The 13,390-nt window shown below is 38.7% G+C and overlaps 1 protein-coding gene across 1 annotated transcript in view; it reads right to left on the reverse strand.

Moving 5' to 3' along the window:
- The window catches only part of ULK2 (unc-51 like autophagy activating kinase 2), a 35,912-nt gene that overhangs the window by 15,839 nt on the left and 6,683 nt on the right, over nt 1-13,390 (reverse strand). The window contains exons 4-14 of the mRNA XM_079325093.1: nt 8,588-8,620; nt 8,181-8,217; nt 6,838-7,011; nt 5,745-5,818; nt 5,197-5,298; nt 4,801-4,859; nt 4,408-4,490; nt 2,376-2,426; nt 1,908-1,993; nt 1,147-1,318; nt 191-251 (exon numbers count right to left, since the gene is read on the reverse strand). Coding sequence (XP_079181219.1) covers nt 191-251; nt 1,147-1,318; nt 1,908-1,993; nt 2,376-2,426; nt 4,408-4,490; nt 4,801-4,859; nt 5,197-5,298; nt 5,745-5,818; nt 6,838-7,011; nt 8,181-8,217; nt 8,588-8,620 — 932 coding nt within the window. The remainder of the gene's footprint in view (nt 1-190; nt 252-1,146; nt 1,319-1,907; nt 1,994-2,375; nt 2,427-4,407; nt 4,491-4,800; nt 4,860-5,196; nt 5,299-5,744; nt 5,819-6,837; nt 7,012-8,180; nt 8,218-8,587; nt 8,621-13,390) is intronic.

The following is a 13,390-nucleotide window of genomic DNA, read 5'->3' on the forward strand; positions in this document are numbered from 1 at the left end:
CAAGAAACTCTGCTTGGCAGCAAAACTTCCTGAACTCAAGCTGTTTAGATATTCAAATTCAGTTCTTGTTCATCTTTCAGAAAGCCCACAGAGCTATGATAACCCAGAGCCAAAAGCCCAGAACTCCCTTCTGCAGCTGCAGCATCCATTTTGGAAGAGGTTTTTTTTGGAAGAAGCTCAGCACACTTACCCTCCACACATCAAGAACTCACTGGAAGCCCTCCTGCCAGCTGCTCCCAAAGGCATGTCATCTGCAGGAGAACACATGGAAAACCCATGTCAGCAGCAGAATCAGAAATAAAATTACTTCTTCCATATTGCTGTTGTAGAGAAAAACATTTTGTGTACATGCAAAAGTTTCCCACAAGAGGTTTTGTGTAAGAAAATATCTCAAATGTGACCCCCAACAAAAATAGAAATGGGGAAGAGACTTCTTGACCAAGTTATTTTGCTGTTTGTTTGTGGGTTCTTGCCATATTATTAATTTTTATTTTGAAATAAACTCCATTGTTGAGGAGTACAAGGTATCAGCACTGGGATGTTTACAACAATGGATGGCAGAAACCCTTCAGGCAGTCATTTAGTCAAATATTTACCACAAGTTGATGGCATCATCCAGAAATCAGCTGACTTTGTGCAATTCAGGTTGGGACCATGTCATAAACGTGCTCCATCCAAGTTTTTCTTTTGTATAAGTCCAGGCTGATGTTTTACCTTTCATATTACAAGTGTTTTATGTTTTTACCTACACCTGTTATTTAAAGCTCTAGAGTGTAAGCTATAAATGTTCAGTGAATCTGGAGGAAACAAAATGTCTCTTTCCACAAAGAACTCCAAGAGAATCCTTGGGTCTTTTATCAGCAGTTGTTTACAACTGAATCTCTTCTTCTACTGCCAAGCCCCATTATTTTCCATGACTTTAAACCACCCCCACTCCATATTTGGCTGTTCAACTGGAGATAACAATGTCCCAGATGGATGTGCAGTACCAAAGAGTTTCCTTCCAAAAAGGAATCAAACTACATAAATTAATTTCAATTTGAATTCAGACACATTTAGAGCAAAGAGAGCCAAAGAACAAAAGGAGGTAGAAGTGTGTTATGAACGAAAATTGGGTTGAGATGTAAAAATAAGAAAGGTTCTTACATGAATGGTCTGAAGAGATATTGTGTGGGACAAGAACAAAGTCATCTGTGTCACAAGAAGAGTTCTTGCTACTGGTACTGGCAGAGTCTTTAGAGACTTGAAGATAGTTAGGAGGACCCAGTGGAGGGGAAGACAAATTTTCTTCTTGAATGTGCTGCATGTCTGGCAGAGACTGGAGGGGGGTGGTGGGAAAAAGAAAGTTAAAAAAACCCCACTGTAAATCCAGTGATTCAGAAAGTAAAAATGCTTTTGAACTATGACATTTCAAATACTGGATAACCCTGTAGTGTCAGTTAGGCAGTTCTATGCTGATTAGATTGTGAGTTTAAACAATTGTGGTTTATTCAATCATTCCTGGTGATACAGATGTACCTGTTCCAAAAGTCACATAAAATTGAAGTCACTGGTTTGTAATAAGCAGCCTTAGCCAAAAGGCCCAATTCAAAATTTATCTGTAACAGCCATTACATTCAAACCATAACAGTGTATTTAAAGATTTGCTGCTCATTTGATATCTGTATGTACTTTTTTACCTCAACCAAAAAGAACAACAAAAGCCCCACAAGATACAACACAAGGAGCAAGAGAGCACCGAAGTGTTAATGGTATTTAAGAAAAAGACAGGGGTGTTCCTTGCTCTTTGCTCCTAAACATGACAGTTTACAGTGTTCAAGTATCAAAAGATTTTAAAAATTCACAAATTCTTGGCTAAACATTACAGAAAATATTTTCTGGAGATTGTTGTGTAACACAGAACTTACTGGAGGAGAAGCAAAGCGACAAGGAGAGCTACCACAGGAACTGCCAGAGACTGAGCCTGGGTATGTGGGCACTGGTACAGGACAAGCTAGAAGAAAAAAAACCCAGAGGGGAAAAAAAAAAAGGGACTAAGACTTCAAAAGGCTGAATTTCAAACAAATTTCCTCACTGCTTCTCATTCATAAGCCCTTACAGAGCTTGCAAGAACAGCACATCCTCAATCACACGAGGGTATTTAAGTTCAGTGCAAACGTCAAAAGAACAAGTAAATAAGTATCACATTTCAGCCTGGCATAATACAAGAAAGGATTCAACACTCAGGCTCATAATAGAGCACAACAACAGGCAGGCTGAGGAAAATGTCTCATAAACACTTAGTGTGATATTTGGCAGATCTTTCTCCCTCCCAGCCTGCAACATTCATCATTCATACAAATAAGTGGGGGAAAAAAAAAAAGCAAACTACTTACATTTTTTCACTGTTGAAACGTGATCCAGGAAAGGGTGGTTGAAAAATGCTTCTGTAGAACAAGAAACAACCACCATTGTGAGTAGATGCACAAATGACAGAATTTACAGACTGTATTGCAGATGGTGATAAATGGTTGCCTTCCCAGAACCAACACTGCAGAGCCAGAGGGTGAAGAGCTTATAAAAGATTAAAGCTTTCCATGGTGTGTGCTGCTATAGAGTTTGGAAAGGAAACAAGAATCAATTGAATAACTTCAAACATCAGTCAGCAAGGCAAATCACTGGAAGAAATCTTGTGACTGCACTTAAAGCCATGTACACAAGGAACCTCCCTATACTGCTGAGGAAATGATGTTCTCTGTGGTAGTAATTCAGTTTCAGTCTGCTCTTCAAAGCAATGAGCATTTTTCACATCAGACACTGAAAGTATTTTCAACTCTGCCTTTCCCAAGGATTGACATTTATTTTTGAAGCCATTAATGCTACACCTTAGGTGAAAAAAAAAAAAAAAAAAAAATCACAGAGAGCCATTCTCCTTTCCACTTTCCAACAGCAGAACACAACCTGTGCAGCCAGTTCATGGCATAAAGCAGAATTAGACATATTTCTTTAACAACTACCTCAGTGAACTTGCTGTTGTTACATTAGAAATACTTTGCTTTTGTTGTAAATGGATATGCTGAGGCACTTTTAATTGAGCATAACCAGTTGGCCACCAGGTTACATGGAAAGTTTTGCTCTGCAAGGAGCAGTGTTCAGCTGGTTCAGGGAATTTGAGGCTTGGTGGGAGCCAGCTGCTGAGCTGAGTGAACTTTAATGTCCTAACACTGGAGGAAAAACAATGCTGTGCCTCAGACATAAGCAAATAACAAGGAGAAAAAAAAAAAAAAAAAAAAAAAGAAGAGAAAGAATCTGAGGCCTGCAGTATCTCCCTTCCTTCAGCAACACTTTTCTCCATGACCCAATAAGGGAAGGAATCCAGCTGTAATGCCTCAATAATGTAATTATTAACTTGAACACAAGGATCAGGTGCTCTCCAGCTTTGGTACAACACCTGCTGTTCTACTTTATATTGCTGGAAGATCAACAACATTTCCAGAGCTATTTTTACTTTAACAACAGGCAACTGGGCTCTGCTATAAACTCTCCCTTTCACTCCCTTTGCTAAGCACATTCCAGAGCAGCCCCTTTGAGGCCCTTTAAGTGGCTCAGCCAAGGAAAACATGATTTTCATCACTGCCATTCTGCTTTCTATTTTTCTTTCGAAGCACAAACACTTTCTCCCACCACCACAAGTGATACAGTGAATTTCCCATGTTTGAAGAAACTGTAGGAATCAGCACATGCAGAGTGGAATCAATTACTCACAGTCCATGTTTGTGATGTATTATTTCTCTTAGACACAGAGATTTATATGCTGACCTCTGGATGCTGTGAATATAATTTGTGATATTCTACCCAATTAGAGTGAGCTTTTTCTGGATCTGAACTAAAATTTTAGGATTAACATTTCCTGGCAGCTAAGCTAAAACTGCATTAATAAGTGGTGCTATAAAATTTAAATAATTAATATCATGACATACAAGATGCTGCTAAAAAGAATTAAACAAGATTTAACTTTTCAATAGTGTGTTTCAAAAGTGAGTTCTTCCAGTACATGGAGATCAGAAATGTTTGTTCCCAGTCTGATGTCAAATCACCAGTTAAAGTAACAGAAATATGACTTCAAGATGAAATTTAAGATATAGCAGTAAATCCTTGAAGGAAAGGGCACAATTGAAAGAATTAAATTGATTTATATTTCACTACTCAAGAACAAGATCATGATTTATGTGCATCACTTAATACTGACAGTAGTTACCCAGTGATTTGTTTTAGCTATCCTGCCTTCTTTATGAAAACAGAGAAGAAAAAAAAACCACTTCACCTCTCATGTAATTGGCTGTGGACAAAAGGTCAAGATAATTATTCTGGTCACATGAATACAACCAAGAAAAGTCAAATGAGCAAGAGGAAAAAAGAAATACATACCAAAGTCCATTCTATCCTTTTGGTTTCTCTGAAGCAAACCCAACAGCAGGTCAGCCAGGTAAGATGATGTTTCCCTAGGAATGCTGCACACAAGAGGAAGTAAAACATGCATTAAATGTAATGCATGCACTGAATAATGCATAGCACATTGAATTTCATGAAATCAGCATTCTGCCACATCCCTAAGTCATCACTATCCATGCTTTATAGCCTCAGTACACTTAGTTTCAGCCAGGTACAGTGAAGGCAAGATGCAACATTATTCACTGGTATCACACTACATCCTTGCAAAGATAGCAACAGCAAATATTTTGATGAATCCCAGGCATTCCCCAAGATGAAAAAGTGTTCAATCAACAAGTGTAAGTGATAGGAAAGGCCATGGTGACATACCTAGGAATCAAATTCCTGTTCTTTTCATAAAACATTCTCAGATCTTGAGGACTATTAGCCTGTCAAATAAAAATGTACATGAATTAAAGCTCAGTTTTATGAAGGAAATAGCTTTTGTTCCTGTGCACACATACACAAAAAGGAGACTTTTGCATATGGGCATTAAAGGAGAAAACACCAAGCAGAGCAGTGACCTAAGGATCCTTGTTTATGTATTTTCTCTGGATTGAACACACTCATCATGCAGACTAAGCAAGAACAACTTCTCCCTTGGTATTCTCAAGCCTTTGAAGCACCAACACTCAGACATCACTTGCTTCTGCTTTCCTGACTAGAAGCAAGAGCCCCAGGAATGCCCTTGAGACTGAGAAGGGGGAAAAGCAAAGAAAGTGTTACCTGAAAAGGTGGTTTTCCAACAAGACACTGATAAATCACAGTTCCTATGCTCCACAGGTCTGCTTTAGCATCATAGTGTTGAGACATAATCACTTCAGGGGCCTGGAAAGAACAGCAAAGTCTCAGAAGGGAAAACAAAAAAAGGAAAACCACAGCAACATGAATCTACTGTCAGAGCATTATTAACAGAGACCACTTTATTGAAAGAGAAAAATCAACATTTTCATGTGCATTACTGTATTTAAAAACCACAAAACAATTAGAAAGGCAGATGTTCTGAAGCATTTGGCACATTTGAGAATAAGAGGGAGATGTCATTTACTTGGCTTCTGCAGTTCTTCTTTTGGACAGAGAACCACTAAGAAATGTTTGATGTTTGATTTTAACAACCATGATCTCCAAAGGTAGTAAAACTATGGAAAGGGGAACTGCACTCTGTCCCTGATCCTTGTAAAGCATCATGAGGCTTTTGCCAATCTGCAAGGAGTCAATTATTTTGTTCTGGCAGAAGAATGTTTGAGATGAAGACAATGTGAAATATCCCTTACCATGTACATAGGGGAACCACACAGAGTTGCAGCCATCATGTTGCTGTGCAGATAACGAGCAAACCCAAAGTCAGCTGTGTAAAGAACAACCTTGGTCAATGAAGAGAAAGATCATTTTCAAATTTTTACAGTCTAGAAATCACTGTCTCTGACTGAAATCTGCTACAATTAATAGTGGGATTGAAAAAAAGACAAGTTTAATATCTAGCCAGCTACATGGAATAGTAGAATCTTTATCATGCTGAAAGAATAATATATTCTCTTTCAAATGAGCAAGCCAAGAAACAGCAGTGACATCATCTGCACAAACTGCTGCTCAGGCACCTCCCCAGCTGCAGAACAGCCTGTCTGGCGTCAGCAGGAAAGGATTAAAGTCACTGGCTAAATATAAATGGCTCATTAAGGGTGATGAATATACAATCTGCCTGCAGTGAAATCACATCAGGTACAAGTTGAAGAAGTCAAGTTTCAGGTGCCTGAATTTTCCATGCAGGCAAGAGCATCTGAAGTTATCAAGTAAGGACAGCAAGAGAAGTTTTGTCTTCCCTGTGCAGTTTTTGAGCAAAAGCTAAAAACAAGGTAGTTTTAAATAGACACTTAACAGACAACAAGGAGTGACTAAAACTCCTGAAGTGGCCTCTGCAGAAGAGTTTGGTACTATCTTGAACATTTGACATCTCTCCCCTGTTACAAGGCCAAACCTCCCTTCTGCCATGCCAAAAATAGATCATAACCTTCATTTCTAAATTTCTCAAATAAACCTTGGGAGGATCTACCCCTAAAAAAAAAACCCAAAAAACCAGCTGTAGCTGCAATTCAGTTTTGAAATGAGTTAAAGGCTAGTCAAGTTTCAAAAGTTAGATTTATGCCTAATTAAAACAGTTTAATACTAGAAACATCAGCAGATTTAATCTAAAACGCCTTTATAACCCCATCTTTTATTATCCTGAGAATGCAGCACAGCACCAAGCTCATCATCCTTGACTTGCAGGTCTGCTTTGCATCAACCCAAGGTGCAGCACTTGAAGCAGAGAGGTGTTTCTGAGGAGGGGAGCAGGGCAGGCTGAGCCCTGGCAGGAGGGGAGGGATGTACCTATTTTGATGCGGATGCCGCTGAGGCTGCATTTCCTGCGGCTGGCATAGGACAGCAGGATGTTCTGGGGTTTCAGGTCCCTGTGGATGATGCCCTTGCTGTGCAGGATGCGCATGGCTGCTGCAATCTGCTGCAGGAACACTCGGATGGTGTCCTCACTCAGAGTCCCCTTAGCTGCCAGTGACACAAGCAGCAGCAGGGAGAGGAATAAAGAGCAACAGTTTTAGGTAAAAACAATCAGATTTACAGTGAAAATAGAGTGAATTATAATCAAATCGTCCGTGGGTTGTGCTCAGAGTGATCCAGTCTCCAGTGGTTTGTTACAAATGTTAATATTCTCATCATTGTAGTTTTAAAGTAGCTACAGAACTCTGAATCATGTTTTTCCAGTAGTTTATTCACCTTGGTAGCATCGTAATTGTAAAACTTCTAAATAGCCATTAAATCCTAAATTGGCTACAAAGGCAAAGGAGGCAAGAAAATAAAAGAACTTCTAAGTGGATCTAAAAATCACATTAAAAGCTGAAGCCATAAAATTTGTTCTTTAAACAAATGGTGATGGGAGTGCTGAAAACCACTCTGCTCAGAAATTTCATCCATGATAAAACTTATTTTGAAAGGAAAAAAAAAATGAGATGCACTTTTGAAAGTCTTTTCTGAAGGTATTATCTCATTCTGCAGCCTGAAAAAGCACTGAACACAGGAGCTGGATTTCACTGAGTCTTTCCAAAGGTTTTAATGGCAAGTGAATTAGGCTTTTAATACATACAGTTACCATAACAATAGCTGTGCACAAAAAAGATTCCTTCAACAGGCTGACATACAAGGGCAAGTAGAATATTTTCATCATGAAAAATATGAAGATTAACATCTCTGCTCAAAATTTTGGTTGGAATAAGAATCCATTTGTCATGATTTATAAATTCTGTCCTCACTTTGGGCAGAGCCATGGAAAATCTCTTCTAAGCCAGCACTGCCTCTTTCTTCAGGGCATTATTTTATAAGTAAATCAGTGTTTTTAAATTCACATCTCAGAAAAGTAAAACAGGTGGAATCAAAACACTGGGAACAGCCCCCAAAATGCAGTTTTAGAAATAGAAACCCACACATTTTTCCAGCATGCTACTTATGGTTAACTACAGCTTCTCCCTCATTGTCAAATAAGGGAATGTTACATTCAGCTGTAGCAAAAGAAAAAAGAAAACAAAAACAAAAACAAACAAACAAGAAAAAAAGCAATATCTGTGTGTTATCACATTCAGTCATATCTAAAGCATAAGCAAAAAGAATACAGAATATAAACATGCAAAGAAAACTAATAGGGAAATATAGTAATCATTTACCTTGTAAGTAATCTGCCAGGTCCCCACCATTGCAGTACTGTTAAAAACAAAGGGTTTTATTCAAAATACAAGCACTGAAACACCTGCTACATCATTTCTACTTTGTAATCTTTTAATGAAAATTTGATCCATTCCAGCTGTTTGCCTTAAAATTGTTTGATTAATTATTTGTAATTAATAATTTGAGGTGTCAAACTTCTTCAGTACTTGCAGTATCATAACATGAAACTGAATAATTTATGAAACAAACAGTGCTGATAATAAATTTAGTGGGGCATAAGAAATTAATAATTTACTTTTCAAATTTGTTCATTTTAGCAAGCCATAGTTAATTTGCAGCTGTGCAAAGGAATAGTTTTGTCTAAAAATCTTTAAAATCAACCAGAAACATACATGTTAACACATACCTCCATGACCAAGAAGACAGAATTGGGCATTTCCTAAAAAAGGAGATGAAAAATAACTTAAGGATGTGAGAAGACAAAATCTTTACCTGCATTAACCAAGTGTAACATGGGATTTTTCAACCACTGAGACACCTTAATGCAAAGTCACTGTTTTAGAGTATACAAAAGATCATTTCAGAGCATAGAGATATTTTACATTTCCCCAGAATATTTTCATATATAAAAACAGAAAAGCAGCAGGCAATACTTCCAGAAGGTGTCTCCCTGAGTGCCCCTTGGCAGAAGCACATCCCTGCCATGCTCCTCAGCAGAGCTGGGAGTTGTGTCCATCCTCCTCAGATTTTCCACAGCACTGACCTCCCATGACCCATCTGCAACCTGAATTCCCTCTCTTGTAATTGGGGAAAAGTTCCTGAAAGACAGATTGCCTAACTTCTACTGTAAATTATCTACACACTCCACAAATCCTGTTAAAAGAATTAATTTGTGCTTAAACCTGACTGTAACAAAAACATTCATCCTTTTTCCAAATATTTATTTTGTGTAAGGGAAGAAAGGCCTGACTTGTCTGTGCTAATTATCAACACTGTTTTCCAGAGTATCCTCCATAAAAGAGTTCTGTTGGGCCTACAAAGTTGAAGATTTTGAGAGTTTTTATAAAGTAAAAGTATTTTTTTCTCCATCTGAGCTGATTAAGATTGAAAGGAAAAAACACAAAGAGAACTGGAAGGAAACTAAGAGAAGTGCACAGTAAACAGGATGATGCTTTTAGTTACCCAGTGTGTTACCTCCCTTTCCCTTTAAAAATAAACTTAAGGGCTGACAGATTGAGGGAAAATATGTTTTTTAAGACAGTTGAAGGGAAAAAGTGAGATGGCACAGACAAGGCCAGGCACATGCCCCAGTGGGAAGTGGGACTGCAGACAGTCTGACTAAATTCTGCTAAACAGTGTGACAAGAAAGTCAAAAGGGACATTGCACAGCAGAATAAAAGCTGTGAACTCAGCCACCTTTCTGTGTGCCTGCACTGGAACTTCAGCAGATTTCAATTTGACCACTGTGGCAAGAATCACCACCAGGGTGCCATTGTCAATGCCTCATGAACAGATTATGTTGGAAAGCTGGAAAAAGAGAAATAAAAACAAAAATGGGCCCATGGGCTCAGACTAGAGAAAGCAACAACCCTGAACACCACACACAGCACAGAGGTCAGGGATGGCACAATCCATCACAGACAACTGCAGATAATGGTAATAATTACAGTTCAAGATGAGCTGGCTGGTTTAAGGTTAATTCTAGACTGTATTAGCCTGTTTCACTTTTGGGAAGCATTTAGTCACTCATGTCTGTGTTACAGAAATGCATTTGAGGGTTTTTTCAGCCCAAAACATCAAGCACATTTTGTAGATTTGTTTACATTCATAAATTAGCTTCCAAGAAAGCAAATTTCTAGGAGCATGAGTCAAATCTGTTGGGAATGGCAGACAAACTCCAACCAATATAGAATATTAAAGCAGCAGCAGATCACATTTCCCAATTGTTCAATGTTCCTGCAATAGCTGTGGCCAACACAAACCATAATTTACATTCCTATAAACACTTCAAAACCTCAATGCATACAGCAAAGCAAAAAAACCCCAGTACTATTTGCTTTGCAAATCACTGAAAATATATAATTGTTCCTTTTTGCATTGTTCCTTTGCAACAACACCTTTCAAGGTAGAAACTTTTAGGAATTCCAAAGATGCCAAACAGCAGCTCTGAGATTTATCAATTTATCAAATTGAAAATTCTGCCAACACAATTTAAAGGACAACTGTGAGGTGCAAAAGAACAACCCAGCTAAGGAGCACTGAAAGTCCATTTTCCAGTGGCAAGAAAACAGCTCAGCTCCTGGATTTCCACCCCAGCATTGCAATCCCATGAATCACAAAGATGTTCCACAGCATCAGAGCCTCCAGTGCACAAAACCAGCAGTTTATGGCAGCCTGTAATGCTCAGCTCATGACAGACATTTATTCATCACACAACTAAGAGGATGTTTGCTGCATTCCCTTGGAAACAGAGTCCTCTCAAATGAACTGCTCCCTTCAGAAACACAGAGCTGATGATTTGCCCTCTTGTACCAGCCCTCACCTGTTCAGAAAGTAATTTCTGCAATTACTCATCCTTTTTTTAAAAATTTATATTCCTGATGAAAAACAACAAATCAAATACCAAGTAAAGTCATAATAAGATGTAGAGTATGTTTCCTTAATGTTGCTTGGAAAATCCTTTTTTAATAAATCAGATTAGAGATTCTACAAAGACATTTTCCCAGACTCAAGTCCTCTCTAATTCCCAGTGAGGAAGTAATAGTTTGCACAGAATTGATACCAACCTCCCCAGCCACAACTTGTCCCAACTTGAACTCATAACCAAACACTTTTCAATATCCCACCAACAAACAGCTGAACTTGTTCAAACCTTCAGAGCTGCTCAAATTTTGCCTTACACTTCTTGGCCAACCTGATTGGGAATCTGATCTCCATTTTGGGAATACATTCAGAAAAGACAAGTCAGTTCTGGACACACATTTTGCCCTTCTAAATTATTTTTCTGAACAATAAAGCTCTCCCTATCAACATTCCCCAGACTTGTGATTTCTGTTGACTTGCTAAGCAGAGCAAAGTGCTCAAAATGGAAAGATTAGAAAACCAGCATGTTTCAGATCTAACATTCAGGAATAAAGCTGATCTAGCAAATTATTTTAAACTGACTCTTGAAACAGATAACAAAGCTTTCAACAATTTGCATTGATGTACAGATCACATAATTAGTGCAGCTGGAGTTGCTCTGACCTACACTTCTACCTAGATAAATAAGCAAAACAAATATCTGCTGTGTTGCAACAATTACCAGTTTTGCCCAGCAACCCTGGTTTTGCAGCTTAAAGTTTTCTTGACAAAAATCTACTTTTGCTCTTTCTTACTCTGAATCTAAGTTTTACTTGCAAGCAGTTAACAGGAAACCCATTTACAATTCTGAAAGGTAAACAGATAAACCTAAGAGAAAGTGGTTAAAGAGGTAACCTATTTGCCAAAACTTGCTGTGTTTTAATCCAAGGCCTCCACCAGGTGTCTTGAGGGATGCAAAGTTCCAATTTGAATCACAGTCTTAGCGCAGTAATGCCATTTAAAAAAACATTAATTGAAAAAGAAATCAAAACATCCATGGTTACTCTCAAGAGCTGTAGCTAGATCTCTGGAGTACTGGCAGAAACATTCCCTAGATTTCATTTTGGTTCACAAGTCCTCCTTCAGAACAAGCTGAAGGTCTGCAAGGAGCTTAGTGAGCTCCCAAAGCAGAAACTGTGGCAAATAGTTCCTCTCTTTTTGCTTTGTGTCTGTAGATTTTATTTCATTGCAGTTCATGATGGGAGTCCCCAAAGCAGGACAATTAACCTGACATTTATCTGATTAATTTTCTGCTATGTTCATTTGTGCTATAATGAATATAATTTTTTGGCCAGGAACACACTTTTATTTTGGCTTTAAATACATTTGGCAAAAATTCTAATGATATAGTGAAAAAGGACAGGTCCAGATCTTTTAAAGGCTGTTTATTACAGGCATTCTTGGTTCACTTTGTGAGTGCAACACAGGAGCAACTTCTGTGTTCAGCTTCTATCACCCCAAGGACTGATCATTTTTGTTAATTCTGACAAAATGTTAAATCTCAGACTAAATGTCACTTGACATGTGCCTGTAGGATTCAAACAGGGTACATGCTGCCAATTATTCACATAAAAGAGCAATCAGCCATGGAGAAATGAAGCACAAGAACTAGATCATCCATTTGCTGTTATGTGCAATGCTGTGTTTAACCAATATATGGGAGGTGAGGGAAAGTGGCTGCTCTGCTGCCCAGCACCAAGGAAAGGCACAGCTGCTCTCAGCACAAAGGTTCAGCACACTTGTGTACCAAAAAAAATCGTGTCAAACAGTTCTGAAATTCAAATTACAGCATCCAGGCACAGCAGGTAAGCAAAAGACTCTGTTGTGACTCTTCTGAAACAGTTCTGAAATTCAAATACAGGATGATCTAGGCACAGCAGGCCTGTGTAGGAACTTCAACTCTCTGCAACTGTGGGCCACAACAAATTTTAATCCTGGATGTCCCCAGCCTCCATCTACACTGGCATCATCCCTGCACTGTCATAACCAACCTTTCAGCTGCCAGGTAGTGTTTCAAAACCTCTACAGTTGCTACAAGGCAGGATTTTCTTTTTTATCTGAACAGCATGTTCTCATATGATTATTTCCACACAGACACAGAGGATGGATATAAACACAAAGGCCTTAAGCAAGGAGCTCAGGGGACAAAAAATAAAGATATTGAGACATGCCCTGTTCTGCTGGGAGTGTGGAGGCAATGAAAGCTGTGAGACACCAACATCAGGAGCACACACAGGATGCCTGGAGCAAATATCTCAAGAAACACATGCAATAGTACCAGACCAACTGGAGTCCTTGGGTAAACCAGAGCTATTTAATTCCTGCTGCTAGAACAACAGTTCCTCCTCTCAGCACCCCCAGTAAGAACTCCTGGGCTCTGTGTACAAGCAAAGCTGAGCTGCAGGTCTCAGAAGGATCTCTGGCTCCATTCCCACTGTCTTTCTCTGCTTCCAAGGACAGCAGAAGCAGCTGCAGGTTTTTTGTCTGCTCTGTACCAACAGGCTAAGACAAGAAACAATTTTTTATCCAGATACTGTTTCTCCAATAACACTCTAGAAATTAGTTCTCCCTAATCTACTGTTCAAAT

This window comes from Erithacus rubecula (genome assembly GCF_903797595.1).
Source record: "Erithacus rubecula genome assembly, chromosome: 22".
NCBI lineage: Eukaryota > Metazoa > Chordata > Aves > Passeriformes > Muscicapidae > Erithacus > Erithacus rubecula.